Here is a 27,469-nt window from a genome sequence, read left to right as displayed (position 1 = left end):
ACACTAGAATAAAAAAAAGTCTTTCAATCTTTTCTTAAAATCATAGTATCATAGAACTGTATGTACTTTTTTCTTTTGTTTTAGCAACAGTTTGATTAAATAATTTAAATCAATCAACAAATTATGAACTCTGGAAAAAAGCCTGAAACCTCAATTTTTACAGTTTTTGACAAATTTGAGTAATTATTCTACAAAATATATGAAAAAGACGACGTTAACTAAACAAAAATGTTGAACTGAATAAATATGTGTATGCTCTTTTTGGATACAACTTGGTTTGTGTAGAATAGTAACGTTCTTCAAAATAAAAAAAAATGTTATTAACAATAGTAATTTTATATCAAATACACTAAATAGCAACATTTAAGATTTTTTTTATACTAAGTATGCTCTTGGCCATACTCAAATATTTAAGAATATTCTTGACTTTGAGTAAAAAAAATCTGAGATTTTTTTTTATGGCGGTGTATTTTGCTGAGAATAAAAAAAAATGAGAAAATTCTCAGGCTGAGTAAAAATTAAAAAAAAATTACTCAAATAGTTTTATGGCGCCGGGGCCTGGGTTACCTTACAATCTGTTATTTTAAAAATATTTTGTTTATTATTGTATTTTTTTTAGTGTTCTGTATTTTTTATAGTTGCATTTAGTGTGCCAAAAAATATGTTGTGAAAACTTGATGACGTCGTGATGTCACTTACAATATGAAAACTTGACGTTCGTGACGTTACATACCAAATAATGACGTCATTCAAAAAATGACCTATTTTGAGGAAAAATTTTCTTAAGCAAAAAAACCCCAAAAAAATGACTTTATGTATAAAAAAAAAAAAAAAGGTATGCGATACGGGTTTTACCATGCGATACGGGTTTAGCTATGCGATACGGGGTATGCGATACAGGGTAGGTGATACAGACTGGAAAAACGAACCTTTATTAGATATACAAAATAGCTGTATTTTGTACTAAACATATGATAAATATCAATAACATTGCTATGATAGGGATATATATATATGAGACATATCAATAACAATGCTATGGTAGGGATATATGATAAATAGAGAATAATACATGGCAAAATCCGTATCATATGTCGTATCATCCCGAGACATCAATATCAGCCCGAGGGTGATACGGCATGTGATACGGATTTTGCCATGTATTATACGCTTTATCATATATTTCAACAGAACTGTTTTCTGATCCATAGCACTGGGTTACCTTCAATTCTGCTTTTGTCTTGTTTCAAAGCCTTAAAATAACTGCTCTATTATTTTTACGAAGCACCTGGGTTACCTTACAATCTGTTGTTTTGAAAATATTTTGTTTATTATTGTATTTATTTGAGTGTTTTGTATTTTTTATAGTTGCATTTAGTGTGCCAAAAATATGTTGTAAAAACTTGATGTTCGTGACGTCATATACAATATGAAAACTTGACGTTCTTGACGTTACATACCAAACAATGACGTCATTCAAAAAATTTACCTATTTTTAGGGAAAAAAAATTTAAGCAAAAAAAAACAAAAAACTGACTTTCTTTGAAAAAAAAAAAAAAAAAAAAAAAAGGTATGCGATACGGGTTTTACCATGCGATACGGGTTTAGCTATGCGATACGGGGTATGCGATACAGGGTAGGTGATACAGACTGGAAAAACGAACCTTTATTAGATATACAAAATAGCTGTATTTTGTAGTAAATATATGATAAATATCAATATCAATGATATGATAGGGATATATATATGAGACATATCAATAACATTGCTATGATAGGAATACATATGAGACATATCAATAACATTGCTATGATTGGGATATATATGAGACATATCAATAACATTGCTATGATAGGGATATATATGAGACATATCAATAACATTGCAATGATAGGAATATATATGAGACATATCAATAACATTGCTATGATAGGGATATATATGAGACATATCAATAACATTGCAATGATAGGGATATATATGAGACATATCAATAACAATGCTATGATAGGGATTTATATGAGACATATCAATAACATTGCTATGATAGGGATATATATGAGACATATCAATAACAATGCTATGATAGGGATATATATGAGACATATCAATAACAATGCTATGATAGGGATATATATGAGACATATCAATAACATTGCTATGATAGGGATATATATGAGACATATCAATAACATTGCTATGATAGGGATATATATGAGACATATCAATAACATTGATATGATAGGGATATATATGAGACATATCAATAACATTGCAATGATAGGAATATATATGAGACATATCAATAACAATGCTATGATAGGGGTATATATGAGACATATCAATAACATTGATATGATAGGGATATATATGAACGTATACAATGCAAAACCATTTACCAAAATGGAAAATTCAACATTTCTCAATTACTTATATACTTACATACATATAGAGCAACTACTTATGAATTTGACTGCGTGGATTAACTTAACTTCTGATTACGTGTTCGATATGAAATTTATCTTTTCTTGTCATTGATGCTCGATGATGGACTTTATTTTCAAATCAAAAACTACATAATAAAGAGCATGGACGGTTGACTTATTTACAAAATAGGGAGGAATTAATGTAGTTGGCGGCCGCAAAATCGAATGATAACAGAATTTGATACCTTTGAAGGTAGTCATCAAAATACATACATTTATCAGGAATATTATACAAATGAAATACAATGTGATCTTAGATTATAACTGACAAATAAACTTTGAATCAAAGAACAACTAAGTAGTATCTAAACAAATTTAAAGAATGAAGCATAACCAATTAAAAATTCTATGAAATACAAATGAAATCAGCTCAACTCTTTTTTTTTTATAGCAGTCCTGATATTTCTTCTGTGTCATCGTATTAAATACGAGTATCAATACTGCTTTACATTCAGGTATGTCTAATTATCGCACAAAGATTCTTTTTTCTCAGTCGAATACAAAAAATACAATATAAGCTGATTTCTTTTTTAATCATTCTCTATTCAAGTGTCAGTCTATACAAATTTCATATTTAACCGGTAAGGTTTTGTTTGGGTTTTGAACTCTGAACTTTCGTGTTCCGGGTTCTGCTTTTATTTTTACTTCCTGAACAACAAGTATGAAAGATTCTTTGATAGGACAATGTGTGGCCTCAGCAGTGGTTTTCATTCTAGCATGTCTTTATTGCTTGTGTATGAGAATGAAGGGACCAGCAGCTGACGATAAGGTAATTTTAAAATAAGTTAAAACTCTTTTATATATATGGATACTTAATCACAAGTACCATTACACATGCTACAATAATGTTATGAAATATGATCGTTTTCACAAGGAATTCATCTGATTAATATGTTCGGTAATATAATATAACTTGATTTTTTTCAATTCCAGATTCATCTTCTATGTGTCGTGGCTGACAAAACTTTTATCTACATGATTTTATTTACACTGAAATCTTTTAACATCTCATTTCATGCATGTGATCACTGGCCAATATAGGAATTATTAAATGAATTTCAAAACGTACAATAAACAATTGAAATTATGTTCCAGTTGAAGACATATTGAATAGATTTTTAACAAATTTGAAAATCTTTTGTCTTATCCCTTTGTTAATGGTATGAACAATAGCACGTAATTGATATTACATGCACGAAGTTTTTTTTTATATTGTTGGATATGTCAGGAGCTTAATTCATTACAAAGAGAGAATTAAAAAAGAAAAGAGAAGTCAAATTCTTTTAAAGTCAACTTTTCCCGAGCCATTTGGATCAAAAGATTTCCATTTATTTCTATCTTTTTTTAAAATCTTTTGAATTTTTAATGTTATGAATGAAAATGAGTTATTTATTTAGCCGTTAGATAAAGAATTTTACGTTCTGAATTTTCCTCAGGGTTTTGTATTTTATTTTTTTTCCAATTAAGGATACATGTCTAAAATCGGGTGTTACTGGAACCTTAGGGGTGCAAAAAAAAAAAACGCTCTCCAGCTTAAGGACGAAAAAATATATTGTTCATTTTGGAATATTTTGGAACGAAAATCATGCACGCAAGTGACAACATTTATCGTCTTCCCGTTGAATACATAAAGTTTTTTTTGTGATCACGAACGGTGTTTTCTTGTACTCGTATGTAGGTGTTATATTTAGAGAATAAATAAAATAATCTTTCAGGATGGCAAAATAGTATTGAATAGCCATGCAAGACGTCAAGGCGTCACATAAAAATTAAAAAAAGCCTTTTTAAGACGACATAATTGTTTGGATAAGTATTTCAGTTGTCCTTAAAGTGAGGTATTTGATATCATTCGAAATGTTAAAATCGGAATTGCCATGGTACAAAAAAAAAATCCATGATAAATCGTATCTTCTAGCATTATTTAAAGAAGAACGGTGAGAAAATTGAATAGGCACCTCTCCATTTATAAAGGAAATGTATATTTAAATGTGTAAGTATGATTGTCAAATTGAAAATTGATGTCATTAGAAGATGTCAGATGCATTGTCTATCAAAATAAAAGAAAATATTTTTTAAACAAAGAAATTCCGTATGTTTTTTTGTGTAGACAATAATACACGCATACGTTGCACTCTTTTGAATTATCAGTTCAGTGTGACTCGAATATCAGATATCAAAAATCTGATTGTAGTAATTGGCAGGTTGACCAATGTTGACACGGTCAAATATATGAATGTAATATGCCTTTCATTTGTTTTTGTTTAAAACCAATTGAAGTGAGACAAATAAGTAAAGATGTTGCAGCTGTAGCAGATATAGGTAAATACTTTTTAATTTGCTTTGAATAAATTATAAATTTTGTAATGCTTTTAAACATTTTCAGGTGTCCCGCTACTGTGAGATTATGCAACACATTGCAATCATTTTGGTTTTGGTCGTAGTATTTGTTTTTATAAAACAGAGCGTAGATAGAGAATGTAAGTAATAATTTTATCATTATAATTACCGGTAGGTACATTTGTTTGTTAAATGTCAGCATAGTTTTTAAACAGAAGGATATATGATCCGTGCTTAACTAAAAGTGTATATTTTCTTCCTTGTATCAGATAAAATATACTATACCATTTTCTTCAAAATCTATTTTCACTAAAACGGCTGAAATGGACACAAAATACGTTTTACCACTATTTAATGAATCGATTCGATGTGTCGCTTTTGACATTTCGATTGTAAATCTTTAATCATCAGCAAAGTCGTCTTACCAGTTCAAACTGAAATAATACGTTAAGGAAAACTACTTTAACACTCGAAAAGTGAAAAGGTCGAATTTACTATCCCACATGTTTGAAATGTTCTATTACTGTTAACCCAGTCGTATACGTTCAAAACAGATGTGTACGGTTCTCTATAGTTTCATTCCTTTTAGGGTAAACTTTTTTATTTGATAAATGTCGTTTATTGATAACAACAATTATCCATAGTGTCGTTGAAAAAATGGGGAAAAAGTTCATTAATAAGCGTCATGTATTTACCATTAACAGTTATCTTGTTCATTCTAGATGGAGATCCAAAAATGCGTCCTTTTGCGCCATTACTTTTTTTCTCAAATGCAACGTTTGCGCGACATGTTTTAAAATTAGGTGGTATCATTACGGCCACAAATAAAACATACGATTGCGCCAGTTAAAAGAGTAATTATTTCCTTACTCCTTTATTCGAACTTGGAACCGGTAGTGTAACGCGGCACACGTTTCCGTTTCTGAAACATATGTTTTTCGGACTGCTGCTGCACGGCTACTTCCCAATTTAATGTATGTAATAGCTTTTAACTTCTATTTATTGTCCAAAAACACACACATTGAAGGATGAAATTCATAAAATAGTTTATATTAGTTTACAAAAATAATCGAGCCCATACGCATGGTGGGAACAAAGCTCTGTGTCACTAACATATGTGGCTTAAACATAAAGAGTAAACACTTCTGCTTTCTATATGCTATACTTGCGTTCTCGGTTTAATTAAGAAAGGTTTTAATTACTATAACTGTTTTTTTTCTTTTCTTTATCAGTGGTTGTATTCGTTAAATGAAGACGGTTAGATATTAATTGTTAATTTGATTGTAATTTAGTAACACCATTCTTTTTCATACTAAATAACGTGAGTTTATTCTACATGTGCATTTCCAAAAACTAAGTAATTCCAATTGTTTTACACGTTTAATTGAAGCTTTCTAAAGTTAATTAAGTTCATGATTAATCTCAAAGTAATCTTGACTTTACCTTTTTTTTCAATATTTAATTTAGTACTTATGGTTATAGAAAAAACACAATGATACTTTAATTATTTTATACTTGCAGGTATAAAGTGTTACAAATGTTTTGATTATGAAGGTAATCTACTTAAGGATGTTTGCTCCTCTACCTTTTAAATTTTTGCCAGATTTTCCAGATCCTCTTGTTTTATCCATGTATTAACATTAAAATAATTCCCCACTAACCCCTACTTTTCTTTTCGTATTTTTATTAGATATTATTTAAAAAGACATATTTTCAAATCTCATGATATCCTTGGTTTTTTTTCCATATTTTTTAAAATAAAATGGTGCCAATGTTAAGTGAAAGAAAAATCTAGAGAAAATTATTTCCCGCGAAATTTTAAACAACTCATCTCGAAAAAAAAGCACACGGACCCTCCATTTTTCTGCTTTTTTAGTTTCTTTATTTATATACTTTCAGTTTATAACAGTCTTTAGAAAAGCTTGTAATTTTTAAACTGAGTAGCGAACATCCTTAATATTTAAATAGTCTTGTTTGTTGATTGTTGTAGAACTTTAACACTGTGATTTATTGTAATCGAAGTTGATTTAATTAATTTAATAGGTGAGCTAATGACATGATAGTTTCGATTAATTGAACTGTTATAATGTCTACATACTGAAATAAATTAAATACAGAAGATCAACAATTAGAAAATTACAGCACTTCTGCGTTGACATAAATTATCATCGATATTGTCATAATTAAAAATTATCTGTTTACAAAACTTTAAAGTCATATGAAACCTCAAGTTAAAAAAAATGATAGCAAAATGGACAGTTTTCATTATTTAACTGTTGAACATATACTTTTTTCTGAAGAAAAATCTTTGATTTGTCCACATTAAGGAAAAGTCTACTTTTTAATTGCTTGCTTCCAGGTAGCTATTTGCCGACATATTTTCCGTATACAGAGTGACCATAACGTGAACCCTCTCGTAAACGTCCAATGATCGCAATACGCATTGGTCTGTCACTGAAATAAACTATTGTCTGATTGCACATGTTAAACGCGTGCTCAATATCCATGTTTTTTGTAGATAGTTTATTATAAAGTGACAATCGGTAAACTTCGTAGTCAAAACATGTAATGGGCTGCTATATTAATTTGTTAATTCATAACAGACAGAGAAGAAAAAATATTTGTAGATTATACGATATATTCGCGTAAAAAAATCATTATATCGTGCACAGAAGAAATATACATGCATTGGTTCTAGAATTGGATATTCACCAGTCACTCGTTTCATATGACTTTAAATTTTGAAATACCTGGACTGTTCTACTTCAGGAATAAATTAACTTAGTTGTTTAAGGCAAAACTATTAGGAACGTTTGGTCTTTAATGATCTTTAACTTTTTACTTTTTTTTAACCTTTTTAACCTTCTTTATATTTGAGCGTCACTGATATGTCTTTTGTACACGAAATGCGGTCTTATCGCAAAAATAAAAAAATAATCCTGGTATCTTTGATGAGCTTAGTAACAATTATCGTACCAACGGAAACATATCATGTGAAAATAGCAACAAGAAATGTGGTCAACAAGCAAGGCGATAAAATAACGGGAAACCTGAAAAATCGTTGACCTTTCTACGCTTAAGTAAATTTAGGGTATGGTAGCAAGAAAGACGTCAGCACCCAAACATAGTTTGGTAAGTTGGAAGTTTTGTTAACATTTTCATTTTGGAATGTATATGAATAAACACCCAATAAACAATGGATTTGATTAAAGGGACACTAGCTGTGAAATTCAGATTCGCCGATTTAAATTTTTTTAGGTATTATTTACAACATTCTTAAACAGAAATCCAAATTGCAATAAATCGGAAATAAATAGTTTAGAAAGCATGCACTCGATAATATATTTTAGAATTTCGGGTGTAAGCTAGACGCTATCCATTAACTATCGATATGGCTTCTGAATAGTGTCGATAGTAACATAATCCGATATAGGCATAAATACAAAAAATGCGCATGTCTTTCTAAGTTCTGTTTGATTTCATGTTATATGTTGCAAAGAAGTGATTAAAATTTTTATCTGTACAAGAATAATTTGTATGTATAGATTTAGTCGACGAAGCGGTAAACCCTTGTTTCAATGTAAATGCTGAAATTCTTTTCTTTTAGAATGGCATAACCAATCTCTAGCTAATGGATTAGTTATAGGTCTAATGCATACAGATTTAATGAGGTCAAAAAAATTCACTTGCAAGTGAATGATTGAACAATATGATCGAATCAAACGATATGATTTTCCTTTCTTCTCGTAGCTAGTGTCCCTAAAGATCAAAAGACTTGATATACTAAAGTGTATATACTTATATAAGTAAAATAATAATAATTCCTTGGTTTATCTTGGTGCAATATTAAAATTTTGCTTTTGGAGAACCTGAAAATCAAAGATGTTACGAAAGTTGTAAACGTGGTAAGTCAATTGTCCATATAACTTGATGGTTATGTTCAGATCCTTCTTAGATAGGATGGTCCTTGATGCACGATCTCTTTTCATGTGTTTTGTTTTGAATTTTATGTGCAATGTTTTTATATTTTTGGCCTTTTTTAGCACTAATCTCTCATCTGTTTATTTTGACATCCTATTATTCATGATATTCTGTATTCTTTATTTTTGACACCATTTTTTTTATTTTTATTTTGTATTTTTCACTCATTTTTCTCTTTTCCGTATTTGGCACAACATTTTGGAATTTTGGGTCCTCAATGCTCTTCAACTTTGTATAGGTTTGGCTTTTTAACTATTTTGATCTGAGCGTCACTGATGAGTCTAATGTGGACGAAACGCGCGTCTGGCGTATAAATTATAATCCTGGTACTTTTGATAGTTTCTGTTAACTCCTATTTTCACCTAAATTAAATCCATATTACCAGTAAATGAATAGAATTATAAATTTAGGAATATATATATGCGATGGAAAATTGAAACACCCTTACACTCTTGATAATTTAAAGTTGAACTGGGATTGGTTATTTAGTTCTCATTATTCTATAATGAAACTAACGAAGAAAAATTATAGAAATTAACGATGATTCCTTTTTTGTTTTATTTTGATTTGCATATACAAATGACTCACAGTTGCTTTCCAATAAATCAGTTATCAATGAATTTTGAACAAGGCTCGTTTAACGCAAATATTTATCTTTCATAGAGACAAACCCATTTAGAAATATATAGATTTCTTTTCACCGTAGTAAAATTTTTATCTGAATTTGACAATTAAACTTTGGAAGACTCTATCAAATGAAACCTTTCCTGTTTGATTTGATAATTTTGATAAATGGTTCTAATATATTCTTTTCATACTGTTTCTTAAAAGTCTAATAGATCTTTCGGGCGTAGGAACTTTTATTGATAACAGTAATTTCCCAATAACACTTACAATTCACGAATCAATGGAAATCAACAACTTGTTACACTTTTATAACAGAGGTTTCTTTGTAATTATTTATTGATTGCTGTTAGGTTACATAATTGAAAATCTCATTTCTATATTAAAGTTGAAAGTTGTGTGGCAGGATGCATTCAATCTGGAGGTAAGTGTTGTACAACTATGTAACGTTTAAAACTTCAAAATTCATCGTTGGCGTGATTTTCGAAACTTAATTGACAATACGACAAATCAATGATATTTTCATCATTGTCATTATGACAACAAAAAATAAACGTATGAATGTAACAGTTGAAATACTTTTAGATATTTTGATGACATAATGACGACTTAAGTAGGTATACTAAATACATTTATCCTGTTAAACATTCTTTTAATAAAACTAATACAAACAATGCCTTTTTTCTCGATCTTGATGTCTATATCATAAACGGAAAGCTTAATACACAAATGTATGACGAAAGAGATATTTTTCTCGTTTCCTATCGTTAATTATCCTTTATTTCGAAAATGACGTTCACATTTCACCATATTTTGATATTCATTTATCTAAACTTGAACGATTCGCTCGTGTATGTAATAACGCTTTAGATTTAAGCGAGATAAGTTGATGTATTTCTATAAAAATCATAACACCAGGGTTTTCGATATCATAAACTAGTCAAAACATTCACTAAATTTGATCATCAGTACAAGGACATCTTTCATACATATAACTCATCATACAGACATCTTATACGTTCAGGTATCTCACATCCAATCGCTTGGGTAATATTTTTTTCAAAGCATAACAATGTCAGTATTCACCTCAAAAGCTAACAAAACCTTTCAACATACTGTTTAGAATATAGTTACAAACTGTTGTTAGGTCATTAAAGAATGCATATTTTGGTCTTAATTATTCATTCACTTATATCATGTATATAGGTCTTTGCATTGGAATTAGACACATTTATTTAAAACCAGTTGTTGGCATGACATGGGTTATGTTCTTCACATTTATTTTATGTTGGTATGATACTAAACCCATACTGGGAGGGATAGTGTCGGATATTCATATGATGAAGACATAATATTTCAATGAGTTAAATTGATGTCGTCTGGAGCTGGCATGTCAATTAACTGCTAGTCGTATTTTTTATGTATCAATGTCATTTTGATTATTTTATTTTGTTACTTCTTTAATTCTTCTTACATCGGACAGGGACTTCTCTTGAACTGAATTTTAATGTACGTATTGTTATGCATTTACTTTTCTACATTGGCTAGAGGTATATTTAATTTTAGTTTCTTGTGTATAATTTGGAGTTTAATATGGCGTCCATTATCACTGCACATCTATAGATATTTGCGAAGGCGCCAGCTGAAAAAAAACTCCGGGTGCAGTTTCTTGCTGCATTGAAGAAAGTGGTGACCATCTGGTGTTGTCTGTTTTTTGTTGGGTTCTTGTCTCTTTGACACATTCCCCATTTCCATGCTCAATTGTACTGTCTCATTGGCACACACACACCACATCTTCCTATATCTATCAATTGTACTAATTAAGATCTAATGATTGAAAAACATAGACTAGTTAACTATATTAAAGTTTCAGCCTTTAAAAAATCTAAATCTTAATACTTTATTCAAGCGTTACAAAATGCAGTTTATCAGATTATGTCCAAAAGATTAAGGTTTTCTTCATGTAATACATTTTAAGTAAGCAGCATGTGTCTTTAACGTTAAGATATGGACTATGTTTATTGTCATACTTATGGTCTTCATCTATTTTGAATTGCAGAAAATCGTGAACAGTGCATAAAACAATGCAAGTAAGTATACTTTTCTATATTGTTATAGTAATAACACTTGACAGAATTAGGATATCAATTAAAGATATTTCATCGCTCATCAAAAATGCATGTCAAAAACTGTCCATGTCTACAGTTAACATGGTTAAAAATTATATGCATATTTATATCATATAAATTACATCTCCAATGTTTCAATTCACATTCGAAATAGATGCGTCTTGTTCATGTTGTTATAGTCCTTTTATTACATAAGTATGTAAGTTCTGTCATATGTTATTTACCATGTTTACATAACAAGATACTATTGATATATTTCATTTTGTAATAACTTTGTTTTAGTCTTCATCGAATAAATGATGTATACAACACTTTTTATTAGATTTGATTCTTTATAATTCGAATGTAACAGGTGTCATAAAATGATTGTGATATATGACATACGTTTTTGATCGTATTCAGTTATTTCTTATTCTATATTTCAGAATGAAATGGCAAACAAAAGAATATAAGACATCTTCAAGTGAAATGTTATAAACTTTTATATCATATAATGTATACTGACGAAATTAGAAACGCAACACTACTCGTTTTTTGTTTTTTTTTACTACCACATCTTGTTAGATTCTCTTATAACTTCTGTCCATGCTTACCATACTTCTTTCTCCTTACAAAAAATCAAAATCTGACTTACCTGTGGTCATTGAGCATACCGAATTTTTGAAGTCGCACGAATTTCTTAAAGCGAAATTTTGGACCCATGAAAGATTGTTTTTTTTGCTTTGTGAAACATTTCTTTAAATCCTTTGCCTCACTTTATTCAGTTTTAAAATGTTGCATCCCCATTTTTCCAAGACTGAGAAATAAAAAAACTGAATTATCCCTAAAGAATACTGCAAACATGAAAACAAAACGTGCTGCAACCATACTTTATGACTTCAGAAACTCGTCTTACTGTCCTTCCGACAACAAAACAAGTAGACAAGATTTGTTTTTAGCCACCAATGAACAGATCAACATGTAGTGACAATGAAACGTCAACAGAAATTGAATACGCAACGTCATTTGCAAGACATGTTTACGGCCGCAACGTCAACTGCTCATCAAATTGCCGAGTGTCATTGAGTACAGATTCATTCCATAAATGTTTCCCATAAACTGAATTACCAAAGAATCGACTTTAGGAAAACCGTTAAAGCCCTCAAGTTCTAACTGCATAACTGCCAAAAGCAATTAATGGGTCAACAAAAGCAAAATCAGAAGGTGTAAAACAGAACCTAAAACATGTCAGAAAGTATTTGTTGACCTTTTTGACAATCATTTTGGCGTTTGTAACAGGCAGTCATCGCTTTTGACGGTGACACATTCATTCAAAAACAACACAAAATTAATCTAGTGTTGCGTTTCTAAAGCCGGTCAGTATATTTATTAAATAAAGTTTAAACTGTTCTGACCTTACAATCAGGTTCATCATTAGATCCTGTTAGTGTTTTTATCGGTTTATTGTTTGTTATAGTTGTTGAAAGATGTTAAATGTGCGATTTGGAATTAACACTATATTTTTGGTTAGGAAGATGCATCGGTGTATGGGTCGAATTAATGTATCTCTAGTCTATCAGCTCTGAGTTCGTGAGTTCGAATGCCGCATGCAGCAGGTTACTAGATTATTATACCGGCTCAAGAAAAGAACAGCAATCGAGTTGAGATGATCAATAATGCTCTGTGTATCGCTATTATAACTATGACGATGTTGTCAATTTCCTGTCAATTACATTAGTAACTGCAAGTGTCTAATTAGTTCAATCTTAAGCGAGTAGCATGATATAAAGAATTATCACAGAAAAAGATCCCCCAAAAAAATGCACAAAATAGCGTACACTTTGCCAGTCTCCACCAATAAAACATAATTGCCACGAAATATCACTATAATGCTGAAGTTTAACACCAACATATCAATCAACTGTTTCGGGAGACCACCATTGATACCTTCAACAACATGAATTTAAATAAGAAGATGAGAGATGCTTAAGAGAAAACCTTCACTCAAATGAAAATATGAAAACAGATAACAAAATTTGGTCATCAGTTCACTAATGTTTCTACTTTCTGAGTTAACGTTGACCTTAGACGAATTTGTCTTTTTAGTTAAGTTTTGTTTGGTCATAAACCTCTTCCACTTTTTCAGTTCCGATAAATTGATAGCTTTCAAAGATCAGGTAAGGATGAATTCAGAAAAGTGATTCAGAAGTGAGAAATGTAAATATTTTGTCAGTATTCAATGAGATCGGTATATAATTTGTTTTAGATACCTATAATTTATATTTCTTTGTGGTGCCAATCTCTATGGGTGAGGAAACCTTGCATGTTTGTGGTTCTAGGTTTTGCCAATTCTGAAAACACTACTATTAGAAATTTGTTGATCGTGGAACATTCTTTTGCTTACTTGTACTCACAAAATCAACGAAAATTAGTATGCAACCAATAATAAATAATCCACAGTGTATGGTTTATCTGGTGTATCTTGCTCCTGGTGTGCCACCCGTCCGTCGTATTGGTCATGCAATCACAAACCCGGTTATAGTCCTTTTCGGTAGGTCACATTCGTGAAAAGGGAATGTGTTTTAGGAACGAAATTAGGAACAAAAGATATCATTTGTGAAACGGATATTCTATAATCGTCAATGAAGTTGTGATAGAGTCCGTACAATTTACGAAGGGTTGGCTTCAAATTCACAATTTGGAACTCTCGTTTTAATACATTCCTTGTGTGAAACAAACCTCTATATCAATGATAGGAAATATAAGACCGGAATATCGTATAAATTAAGAAATATTTACTCCGTATGCCGGCGCTGCTGGACTGTTGCTACATAGAGATGGAAAGTTCACAATTAGGAAATTGAAATTATTTCTAATGTTTTCAATCAAAGTTTAGATGTAAGTAAAGATATGATTCACAAATAATTGCATATGTTGTATTATTTATCTCTAGTTCGAGGGGATAAGATGCAAAGGTATTCCTTTTATATGTACCCATTGTCCAAAATCTGAAATTTAATGCACTAATTTTATCAGTATTGTTATCAACAATCAATTACATGTCTTACATATTCATTAATCGAGGGAAGTCACAGTGCTGCTAAAAGCATTTTAGTAAAAATGTACCTTTAACTGTTTGTAAATAAATATGTATCAACTGAAGCAGTAAATGACAAAAAGTATCAAACCAATAATGTAAAAGGCAAATATATAGTAACTCTTTATAACTCGTAGGTCACAGCTACTGAATTGATTGATGATTTAATTATAGCACTGCACCAAACAGCACCTTAAACATGACTGTGAGAATCAGAATACATAAAAAAACATATGACTAGTAAAAGGATTTAATGTTCTGACAATGTCATTGACTTCCGAAACACTAGCGCATTTATGACTTAGAGTGAAAGAAAACCAATCACGAAAATAAATACAGAGGTATATTTGTTTATTGTACACATGAAGAGTAAAACCAAGTATATCATGGATATCATTTCATCATATGAACACATTTTGGAAATCTTCATTGTATAAACAAGTGGTGATGCTAAATAGATAAACAAACAAACCAAATTTTCAGCATACTATATCTTCTTTTTTATAGGTTTGTATTATTTACAGCAATAGAACCGTACGTCATTCAATGCCGTATCATCGCCTACTCCTTGACGGGGTGCCATTCTAACTTGCATACCACATATAGCAGATCTTTCAGGACATGTTTTACTCCAAGCTCCAAATTTCCCTCTAATTCCAGATTTACCTAAGTCACCCTTCTTCCCACCATTGATTTTTCTGCATTTAAAACGTACAGAGTTTGCAGATGTATCATCTCCAGTACCCTACAACAAATATATCACTGCATCAAGATAGATACGACATTTATCTCATGAAACATGTAAATTTTATGTAATACATAACTGTCGAAAGTTGACAGATACCGTAAGATATAAATCTATTTGGGCATTAAAATTCATTGTTCCCGGTTACTACAAAATCCCCGCAAACTAGAACCAACGAATAAAAATCCACAATTTATGGATCAATCTATCGGGTCTATTTGTTCTAACTGAAGGTATGTAACAGTGAAAAAGGCTCGGTGAATAATATTTTGCTATCGGTTCTTAATCTCATTTAAAATAAATGCTGTATTACCTTTATAAAAAATGACTCATCATATTCCTACTATTATTGTATCCATTAATTTGATAGATTCATACACGTAACAATAGCCTGTATTTACTACAAATATATAATCAAGGTAAATATTCAAGTTACCTATAAAATGGTATGTGGGTTACCGATTTAGTTGTATGTGGGTTATCGATTAAGTTGTATGTGGGTTACCGATTAAGTTGTATGTGGGTTATCGATTTAGTTGTATGTGGGTTATCGATTAATTTGTATGTCGGTTACCGATAAAGTTGTATGTGGGTTACCGATTTAGTTGTATGTGGGTTACCGATTTAGTTGTATGTGGGTTACCGATTAAGTTGTATGTGAGTTACCGATTTAGTTGTATGTGGGTTACCGATAAAGTTATATGTGGGTTACCGATTAAGTTGTATGTGGGTTACCGATTAAGTTGTATGTGGGTTACCGATTAAATTGTATGTGCGTTACCGATTTAGTTGTATGTGGATTACCGATTAAGTTGTATGTGGGTTACCGATTTAGTTGTATGTGGGTTACCGATTAAGTTGTTTGTGGGTTACCGATTAAGTTGTATGTGGGTTATCGATTAAGTTGTGTGTGGGTAACTGATTTAGTTGTATGTGGGTTACCGATTTAGTTGTATGTGGGTTACCGATTAAGTTGTATGTGGGTTACCGATTAAGTTGTATGTGGGTTACCAATTGAGTTGTATGTCGGTTACCGATTTAGTTGTATGTGGGTTACCGATTAAGTTGTATGTGGGTTACCGATTAAGTTGTATGTGGGTTACCGATTAAGTTGTATGTGGGTTATCGATTAAGTTGTATGTGTTAACCCATGCCTATGCTGAAAATATTTAACAGATATGTGTAAATTTGCCTGAAAAAAAATCATGATATATCTTTTATGATAACAAAAATAGATCAATTACGAGTATTATGAATATTAAAGATTTCCTCAATTCACGAGAATGTTTCTGACAATTATGATTACTCTTACTGGACTAATAATTAAGTAAATGAACCTTCTTGTGATATAAAAGATGCATGATTGACGGAACTTTGTGCTTAACCAGAACTATTGCAAAATATTTAACGATGCTGGTAGCAAACTGATTGAAAAAACAAATTAATTTAATTAAAAAGAAATGTATCGCTTTTTACGAAATACTGTATACCTGTTTTGGTTGAACTTGTAGACGAAAACTAACCAAACGTTTACCAGATCGACAATTCCGAGCTTTTGTCCATCGACCCCAGGGACCTTCTCTCGCTGTTATAGTACCACCAGTATTTGGAGCGCCAGTTCCCCTTCGACATTTCAGGCGAATAGCATTTAAACCACTGTCGTCTCTTTTTCCTTGTTTTGGAGATTTTTTTTGTTTAATGATAATTGAGAAAATGCAACTCTTTTTCGAGTCTAAAGCTGAGGCAGAAAAAAACATACATAGTGCCATAAGTTTTGAAGTGCAGTATAAATTAAATATTTTCAGATTAAACATTCCAAAGACAATAATTCTAATACGTGTTCATATTAGTTTGAACAAATTTCATTAAATATTCCACATATTTTGTTTGCGTATACATATACTTCTTCATAAATTTCTTGCATTGTAAGAAATGGAGCAAAAAACAAGCAAAGGTCTACATCTATAACGTCAATTTGACATTGACCTCACTTTTAGAAGACTATTAAAGGGGCTGGGTGTCTTAATTAAAATTGATTGAATTTTTAATAATAACTGTCGCTGATGAGTCTAATGTAGACGAAACGCGCGTCTGACGTACTTAATTATAATGCTGGTTCTTTTGATAACTATTTGTCTAAATGAAGTTTTTATCATGTTGTTTTGAAATCAAAAATATAAAAAGTATGGGTCACCGGACTTTTTGTTCACGCTACAGGTTGTGCAAAATTGTTCGGTTTTGTAAAGATAATGCATGAAAAATCACTTTGTGTTTAATAAAAAAAAACTCCACAATGGAAAAGGAAGATAAAGTGGGAGAAGAGAGATTGTATAACCATCTGTCAGGTGAAAAAAGAAACATATGGGGTAAACGATCTTGTCTTCTTTCTACCTATTATATTATATTCGGTGTGAACAATTGCTCATTGTTGAAATCTGCACTTCGAACTTCTGTAGCTTTAAATTTTACAAAACTGTATTTTGAAGGAGATATGTCTCATTGACACTTATACCGCATCTTCTTTGATCTAGTATATAACCAGTAATTGTCGTCGTGCGTTATATTGTCTTTCAATTTTGCGTTGATGCAAAATTGTTTGATAAATTCTGTCTAATATTCATAGCTTTTTATGAAAAGATGAGAGACGTAAAGCTTGACGAACTACTATTTACCTATCTTGGTTGTTTGTTTGTTATTTACGTTACCTTGTCCCATATCCTCTTAGATTCATTTTGTTGTTTGTCTTTTTGAATTGTGACTTACTTGTATCATGCGTGTTGTTCTATAGAAAACGGTTACCTTCAATGAAAATCCACTTGCATAATATCCCCTTGCACAAAATTCAGTTCTACTCCATTTTCCAAATCGTCCTCCATTATTTACCTTCAAAACTCTTGTCACAGTTCTTTGTGAAGATTTAATGGTGTGACTGAGAACCGATGAACCTTTTCTACCGGTAGATAGAACCGACACAAAAAGGCATATGCTTATAAAACATAAAACTTCCCTAAATTACAGAACATAATGATAAAATATACATAACTGGATCTGTTGCAACCAACGTTTTTAAGTTTCTTGATTTAGCACTACAATTATGATTCATTAAAGAAATGTTCATTCATAACATGCAAAAGTGATATATCTGTATACTTTTCACAAAAAGAAGAAAGATGTCTAACGTCACATCTTGAGTGTAATTAATAGTATTAAGCATGCTAAGGCAATGTTAAGTTGACAAAACTTCAGACTTTTTGAAAAACTATGGATTTTCTAATCCGAGGAATATATTACCTTAGCCGTATTTGGCAGACCTCATTTTGGAATTTTGGTCTCATTGCTCTACAACTTCGTACTTGTTTGGCATGATAACTGTTGTGATCTGAGCGTCACTGATGAGTCTGATGTATACGAAATGCGCGTCTGGCATATTAAATTGAAATATTAAGTTACCGTAAAATGTATGTCGCGAGTTCGTTTTTTAAATTCATCATGCCTATTTTGTTTAAACGATTGTCGCTATTCCGCTGTCTTTATATTTAATGTTCGACTTGTAAATATTTGTGACGCATACTGCGCTTTGGTCTGTAAATCCGTTATTTATTCCTTTCGTCCTGCATAAAGTTTCATTTTTTGGTCAACTTATTTTTCCATGAAGTTGAAGTTATATTGATACAAAATCATGCTAGTTTTAGTAAATCTATTTCAGTTAAAACTCTTATTTTACGGTTAAGTTATCATAAACACTTGATACACTTATACAATACTTATCAACAGGTTTAGATTTTGGCTAATACTGTGGATTAATTTATTTTCGTGGGTACCAATTTTCGTGGATTATAGAAATTTTACATTTTCGTAGATAATTGGTTTCGTGGTTTTGCAAATATCTGCAAACAATCCTATGGACAATTTGTTATTCGTTGAACATTTAGTTTCGTGGTTCACCTTTACCCACGACATCCACGAAAATTGGTATCCAACGAATAATACTGAATCCACAGTATATTGTATCATCAAGCTGTGATAACGTTTACTTAGAAATGAATAAAAATGTCACTTTACGTAGCACAATTCAATCAAGAGTAATGCAAATTTGAAAATAGAACTTTGAACCTGATTTCCCGAAGTGAATAAGATAACTAGATAGTGCAATGAGCATAGCGTAAATTAAAACATAGTCTTGTTCGAAATCAATTTTCGTTATAATCTACAATCGTTTTTTCTATTTTTGTTTGCTAAAGTGTGTGATAACATTATGTTAGGGAATTAGATGTTTGCTATGCCATTGTTCACTCCAGCGCACTTGATGACAATATTACTATATCAATCAGAATGCATTATTTTTGTAGTGTTTAAAGGAATGATTTTACTTTGAGATCATATTATATTATTTGAGAAATATTTCAAGCTTTAAAAGGGCGAATTTTCTGTATAAGGTCCCTAATTATGCAGAAATTTGAAGCCCACGTTTTCTATGTTTACAATTTTAGAGTAAAACTTTTGGTTGACACATTTTTATACGTTATTGCAAAAAGTTGAACTTAAAATATCTGACATTTTCTCTCTAACAAATTTGCACCTATCATTAGTTTAACTTCAAACTGTACGTTTTTCATACATGTATGGATTAAATCAGAAGTTGTATGAATGTGTCAAGTCACATAAATGACCTTCAAACTGTACACTGGACGAGTCAATTTGATGTTTTATGAAGGTTAAGGTATGAAAGGTAAAAATTGCCACTTTTTCTATATCCACTAATTTTCCCGAATACATAAAAAATACATTAATTTATTTAATACATATTGCGGAGAAAAGCGAGAAAGTTTACTTTGAATACGTTTTATTCCATTAAACAAGAATTTTTCAATCAGAAATGCCGATATAGAATTTACGCACGGCTTCGTTAGGTAAAGTTATTGTTTATCTAAATAAAAAAATGCATTTGTTAGTCTCGTTTTAATATATTAATTACAATTAATCCCAAACTAAATTAGTCTTTACATAAAGTTAAAAAGATGTCCGATCTGCCTATTTTTTAGACATCAAACGTCAATACGATCGTTTGAGGGTCAATTTTGTCTACCTCACAAAATCTTGTTAGGCCCTATAGTGACATTGTTTGTAGTTGTAATAAATTGTAACTGTACCTTAATTTATTAATCATTTACCAATAAACGTACCAATTAGGAACTGCTTTACACATGTTCAGTCACTACAAATCATGGAAAACCATTCCATATAAAATTCAATGATTTCCGCACATGCTATCCGAAAAATAAGAAAAACGACATATCAAACCATATAATATATACTCGTACTTTAAAAAAAAAACAGGAAATATTGTATTCCAATAGGCAGAACATGTTTTGTTACTGCAATTATATTCTATTTATTTCGAAACGGATAAAAATAAAGATTAATACAAACATGTATTTATTTATAAGAATGGTGTTTGCGTTAAACATGAATGCGTATTTATTTAAATACATCAAATATATTCAAATAAAATTTTCCTTAATGTGATTATTGGAACTGCATAGATATTTTAACACTTATGATATTGCTATGATTGGATTTTCTGTATTCAATAATCATCTTAACATTTTTAACGGCATTTCTCTACATGAAGCAAAATGTCTGATAAACCCTTGCAGTTGTCCAATTTTCTTTTGCTATTTAAAAATTTGTACTAAAATAGTCGGATGTAGTGTACGATCTAAAGAGCATACATAATCAATTTTTGATCGGGGACAGTTCACTTTTTGCATAGAATCGTCCAATGTATTTTCATCGGCATTATATAATTCGTTTTACACATTTGAACAAGTTCATATGCATCCTTTTCCTCGGTCGGACTACATCCAACATTGCCAAGTATGAAAAAAATCTAATATATAGTCATTTTATTAAAATTATGGTTGTAAAAATATGAATTATTCTAAATAATAAGGATGTTCTTTTCCAAGGCAGAATACTGAAGCCGTAATATTTGCAACTGTTTGGAACTTTTGGTCTTCAGTGCATGCTCTTCAACTTTGAACTTGTTTTGGCTTTCGAAATATTTTTTCATCTGGCCGTCACTGGTTAGTCTTGTATGAACAAAACGCACGTCTAGTGTATTAGATGTTAAACCTCATACTGTTTTTCAGTCTCATATTTTCGTCCATTTATTTGTATTGTAGTCTTGTCAGATATTGTTGTCATTTTATTGTTATATCTAATATTGTCATTAAAGCGGAAGGTTTGGTATGCCACAAAACCAGGTTCAACCAACCATTTATTTTCTTAAAATGTCCTGTACCAAGTCAGGAAAATAGCTATTATATAATAGTTCGTTTCTGTATATGTTATATTTTAAATGGTGTGTTTCTGTTGTGTCGTAGTTTCCTCTTATATTTTATGTATTCCCCCCAGCTTTAGTATGCGAGTTAACCATGATTTATCATGGATGAAGTTTAATTTAGGTTCCGATCTGCTGATTTTTGTCAAAATTAAGGATCTGCGACTTCGAAAATTGTCGATACAATTATACAGACATTTTTCTATTCCTATTCGCCTTCAAATTCTGAGTTGAAATTTTATATGTGATACTACCATCATGTTTGTGTCCACATTTGTATTGCAATTGCAGTTTTTCAACTTTTTGAGACGGGGCCATTCGAGTCGTTTCGACACATCTTGTTTCACCTATAATTTATTTTATACTATAATACGTAATATTATTGTTTGGTATGTTTTTCTTTGAGGTTACCAATACAATTTAACCTTTTGTGTTCACATATTTATTATTTTGTTTTCATAAACGTAAAGAAGGCATTGATCAACACTGATAATAGCTATGCCAAACTGTACATTCAATTGGAAATGTTTATTCAAATGTATTAATAAGATTATTTTTCAAATTCATTCGTTGTCCTGCTTCCTTGTATAAATTACATGGTGCATTAAAGATGTTATATACATAGGTTTAATCATGTTAATAGTAAATTACAAATTCCAAAACGACTTCCTCATTTTTTTCTGAAATAGAATTGCGTTGACACTTATACTCATACACAAAATATTTTTTCTTCTGTAACAAAGACCTACCCTAAATAACAATGTTACAATTTCACGAACTTTTATTATATATTAAATAATAAAACCATTTGCCTTACTTATTATATATCATTAAAATAATCATGTGGACCTTTAATTTGTACGAAAACTGACCTAAAGAAATTAACTAGCCGTCTGTCTACCGGTATGTCACAAACATGTAACCCCGTTGTGTCAAGTAACACCGATGAAAGTTGACTTGATGGTTAATGTGTTTCATTATATATATAAAAAAAAAAACTAGACAGTATTTAGAGATGGAATGCTTAAATTTTTCTCCGTTTTTTTCGATATAATTCCATTAAACAATATTTATATCAGAGAAAATTGTTTAATGAATGTGGTTTAAGAAATAGTATTTAGTCTATTGAACAGGTATCTGTAATACTCTTTCAAGGGTTTTGGAAATATCGGGAAATCCGAATTTTGGACAATGGTCAAACCTGTATGTCTAAGGCCGTGTTCACATTGACCTAAATTCGGTGTTGTGTTAGTGTAACTCACACGTAAACTAAACACAATTGCGTTCCCATTGATAAAACTCAATGTTTACATGTAGTTTAAATCATGTTTTACCTACACACAGTCGATAGTCAATGTAGGCCTTGTGTAGGTTAAGTGTACACCAAACTAGGCATTTAGGACATTAGTTTTATCGTGTACAAGTGTATATATTTTTGATAATTATTAGTAAATTTTACAGATTTTTTTTGTTAAAAAAATAACGTACTTTATTAACCCCTAATCAAGACTCAAAGCATCATTGCCGAACCCATAAGGCAGCAACCAATTGATTTTCGGCTGTAAGCACGCTGTTGTAGCTAACGTTTCTAATGCGTTATCGAGACATCTCTAGTATATTCAAACTACTGCAAATGATAAAAATGGCTTTCATATAAAAGTAGCAACCACTTAACTTAAAAAAGGTACGTTTTTATTCCTTTTTTTTTCGATGCTGGTGATCAAATACCTTTTTTTCAATATTTAACACTATAATGTATGGGGAAATTCTTGATTCAGAACATATTTTCAGTATCATCTGTATGACCATTTTTTTTTATTATCAAATTGAGGATCGGAATATTTCCATCCCCCACCCCCGTTTTCGAAGTCAAATGGTTGTTCCCTTACCGCTAGAAAAAATTTCCAAAAAAATTGAATTCAGTTCTACGTAATGAACATTTAAATGACATATAGTTTACAAGTGGGGACAAATCTTATGTACAGGTAGCTAAACAAGGTGTATAGATGTGAACAAATGTAATGTGAAACAGGTGTACACTACACTAAACTAATTGTAAACATGTTTACTCTACACGGCGTTTGGTGTGAACACGGCCTAAGATATTTAAAGAATAAAATTTACCACATATGATTTAAAATAATGATTTTTTAAATATTCATTACAAAGCAATGACCTGTTGTTAAAATATTTTCATTTAATATGTATTTGCGATATTGGCATATTACCAGTAGCTATTAAAGGAGTATTGAAAAACAGTCGCAATATGTTGGATACCAAGTAGAGAAATAATGTGTAAGTCAATATCAATTGAAAGGTTGATGATTCAATTAAGACAACTGAAAATACCTATGTCATGATATGCAGAGAAAATAATAGTAGCTGCTGTTAAAAATTTAAAAAAAAATCGATACAATATTATTACATCTATTTCCAAACATGTTCGTTATTACGTAAAAAACGGGTAAACCGTGCAATTGAATAGACGGAGTCATTTATCATACTGTTCCAAAAGGAGACTAATATGTTTATCTCTGCACCTCCCTAGTCCGAAATAAACCCCATATTTTTTATGTGTCTGTTTAGATGTGCGAGATACATTATTACATTTGCAAATACGTCCACTAGGAAGAAAGACACTCGTTAGAGGAATTGATACAAATCAGTTATTTAACATGGAACCGTGCGTGATATGTTGTAAGCCACCTGTTTTTTTGTAGAGATCAAACATTCTGGATAGTCGGATCTTGCTTAATAAATAACCCTTAAATTGATCGTCAATTTGTCATCGCACCGAATACGCAGAGAATCCTTGCATTGAGATGTTTAAAGCAAAAACAAATCAATGAGGCTTACATCCGAGGATCATATTAATGTTTATTCAAATTGATTGTAATGATATTGCTTATGACCTTAAAGCTGTGCAGTATCAAATATTTGCTATATAAATGTACGTACCTCTCTTAAATGTAAATAACTCTCATATAAGAGTTTGATTATAGATATGGGCGTTTTTCAATAAAAGCGTTATTTTCAGACCTAAAAAAAATGGAAAATCAACTTGTCTAAAATTTAATTTCAAGAGTTATTTAGAATACCTCTATAAAAGACCTGTTTGTAAACAAAACGTGCAATCTTAATTATTCTTTAAAATGATATTATTTTCATAATTTGTGTACTGTTTCGTAGGGGACTTTTTGTCCCCTACGAAACTTCTTCTAAACACACATAATTTTTGCAATTTTTAATGTTTCCGATAGACATTCTAGTTTGTTTTATATAAATACTAGACAAATATCATTTTTTTCTGAATTTGGAAAACTATTTTTATCGATAAAGATTAGACAGTACTTCACACATGAAGGTTCAACTCATGTTACGTAGTGGACATTTTGATGCGTTTCGTAGGGGACAAAACCGTTTCGTAGTGGACAAAAAGTTCCGTAGTTGACATCAACCCTATTATATGTTAATAAAAACATAATAAAAATTACATGAAACTAACCCTTGTTATTTGTTTTGCACGAATATAATTGAAAAAAGATTAAAAAAAAAGACTGCATGGTAGTGGTAGTGTCCACCACGAAACGTTTTTCTCCCATTCTTGTTTCGTAGGGGACCGTTTCGTAAGGGACGTATTTGCATGTTTTATTTTTTCCCCACAATCCCTATATTGCAATAGTAACAAGACTGATTGTTTTCATCAAAGCATTTATCAAGCTGTACACTGATATTTTTTTCATAATTTTTAAACCAGATACTGAAGGAGATTTGACCCGTTTCGTAGTGGACATAATCAAAAATACGGTATCACTCTGGTCTATTTGATGTGCTCAATTTTTCTTACCAACAATTTAATTGCCGTTATAAAGGCATCACTTCTTTTGTAAGACCCTCATGTTTATATCTCTTGCAAACAAAAATTAGATTGATTTTACAAAACTGTTTATTTGCAAATTTTTATGACTTCGTTTCGTTGTGGACATTTTGTTAGGGACACACCTTCTGAAATTAAAAAACCTATATTGAAAGCTGATTATTAAAATATCTTGGCTCTGAACATAATTTTGAATTATTAATGAACTTGTGTAAAGTAAAAAAAACATTTATTTCTTCATTTTTGTACGATATTTTAGAGTATGAATGTTGAACAAGCGGTCTAGGGACATGCCATTTTGGTTGTTTTGGACCATTCAGGAGTCAATATCTTATCAATCCCTCTAAAAATAAACTGTTTCTTTACTTAAAAATGTTAAATCTAATTCAATGTACTGACTGCACAAAAAATTACTTTCAAAGACCAAACACATTTTTTTAAAAGTGGCTGGGACAAGAAAATACGTTTTTATTGAAAAACGCCCATATACGAAGATGTGGTATGAATGCCAATGAGACAACTCCATCAAGTTACAGTTTGTAAAAGTCAATCATTATCAAGATTATAGGTCAAAATACGGTCTTTAACACGTATCATTGTCTCACATCGAACGGTACATTATGCCTTTCTGTATTCTCCAGTAGAAGTCCTGTTTTGTGACAAGCAACATAGATTATCAGTACATGTTTATGCTAATTGCGTACTTTATCAGATACATTCCATTTGGTAGCAACAAAGGATCATGATAGCTAATGGGGTAAAAATTTAAGATGGATAAACATGTTAAAAGTATGAATGCCATACAACCCATGGAATTTATTGACTGGATTAGATATAATTCAAAAATCAAACACTTCTGCCATTATAATAATGAAGAATTGCCCTCATTTCAGATAAAGAAAATGCAGAGTACTTCTCTCGGTTACTTATAAGCATGCTTGAAGTATTGGGTTTTTTGGCTGAACAGATTAAATTTAATAAATATTCATACAACTTCCCGTACTATGTTCATAGACTTTTACTACCTGACATAGATCATCCGATATACGTTGGTAGTATAGCAGAAGGACTTTTGCCAGGTACATTCTATCGAGGAGAAAAGCCGGATACTGATGCAATCCTAACATTTTTTGAGGAATTCAACGTAGTTCAAAGCGAAAGAAAGCGTTCAACTTCGGAAATTAAATCGATAAATGAACATACAGGGTATCAACTCCTAGCCATCAACGATACGGAATTCCCTGGGTATGTTTTTCTTTACGCTCCCCGTAAACAACCATTTAATATGAAAAACGTTCATATCGAACTGAATGACGACTTTTTCCCCAACAATGCATTCCGCGAGCTAGCTGTTCGAAGATCAAAGGCTGATGATGAAGATTTAGATCATGATGTATCGAATGAATATGACTTGAATGGACCGTCAGTCACAGAAAAATATTTCAATTCATTTTACAAAAATAAAAGTGATATAAAAGGACCATCACTGATAAGGGACAATGTACCATGTTTGGCTTATCTTCATTGGCCTACTTTAGCTGATAAATGGACACTTCGTTTCAAGTCAAATGGATGGCTAAAGCAAGAAATAGTTAGAAAGGTTGTGTCCCAACAGTGCTTGCTAGCCCCAGTTGGACACCGCGATTGTGACGAAAATGAAACACAATGGCGAATATCTTTTAGAGGAGAGGGGTTGATATTTGAACAACTAAACATATTTCAAATTTATTGCTATATTATTCTGAAAATAATTTTGAAAGATGACTTGAGGGCATGGCTTCCTGACAACAATAAAACAATATTATCATCCTATTGTATAAAAAAATCTGATTTTCTGGTGCATAGAAACGGAAAATATCAGCTGGAATCG

General features: G+C 31.0%; 1 protein-coding gene across 1 annotated transcript; it reads left to right on the top strand.

Annotated features, from left to right (window-relative positions):
* Positions 1-3,148: 3,148 nt before the first annotated feature.
* LOC134727536 (uncharacterized) lies at positions 3,149-12,035 on the top strand. The gene is made up of 7 exons (XM_063591917.1): positions 3,149-3,256; positions 4,871-4,964; positions 6,346-6,378; positions 8,691-8,729; positions 9,818-9,853; positions 11,489-11,519; positions 11,984-12,035. Exons 1-7 carry the CDS (start codon positions 3,149-3,151, stop codon positions 12,033-12,035), a joined length of 393 nt encoding a protein of 130 aa, XP_063447987.1.
* Positions 12,036-27,469: the final 15,434 nt, after the last annotated feature.

The sequence above is a fragment of the Mytilus trossulus genome, chromosome 8 (genome assembly GCF_036588685.1).
Source record: "Mytilus trossulus isolate FHL-02 chromosome 8, PNRI_Mtr1.1.1.hap1, whole genome shotgun sequence".
Taxonomy (NCBI): Eukaryota; Metazoa; Mollusca; class Bivalvia; order Mytilida; family Mytilidae; genus Mytilus; species Mytilus trossulus.
The sequence above is the reverse complement of the archived record's forward strand: the minus strand, read 5'-3'. Positions and strand labels throughout refer to the sequence as shown.

Coding starts and splice junctions, on each gene's coding strand:
- LOC134727536 (XM_063591917.1), top strand. CDS start 3,149: ATGAAAGATTCTTTGATAGGACAATGTGTGGCCTCAGCAGTGGTTTTC. Junction 4,965..6,345: donor ACAGAGCGTAGATAGAGAAT/GTAAGTAATAAT, acceptor TTATACTTGCAG/GTATAAAGTGTTACAAATGT. Junction 8,730..9,817: donor TTACGAAAGTTGTAAACGTG/GTAAGTCAATTG, acceptor TCTATATTAAAG/TTGAAAGTTGTGTGGCAGGA.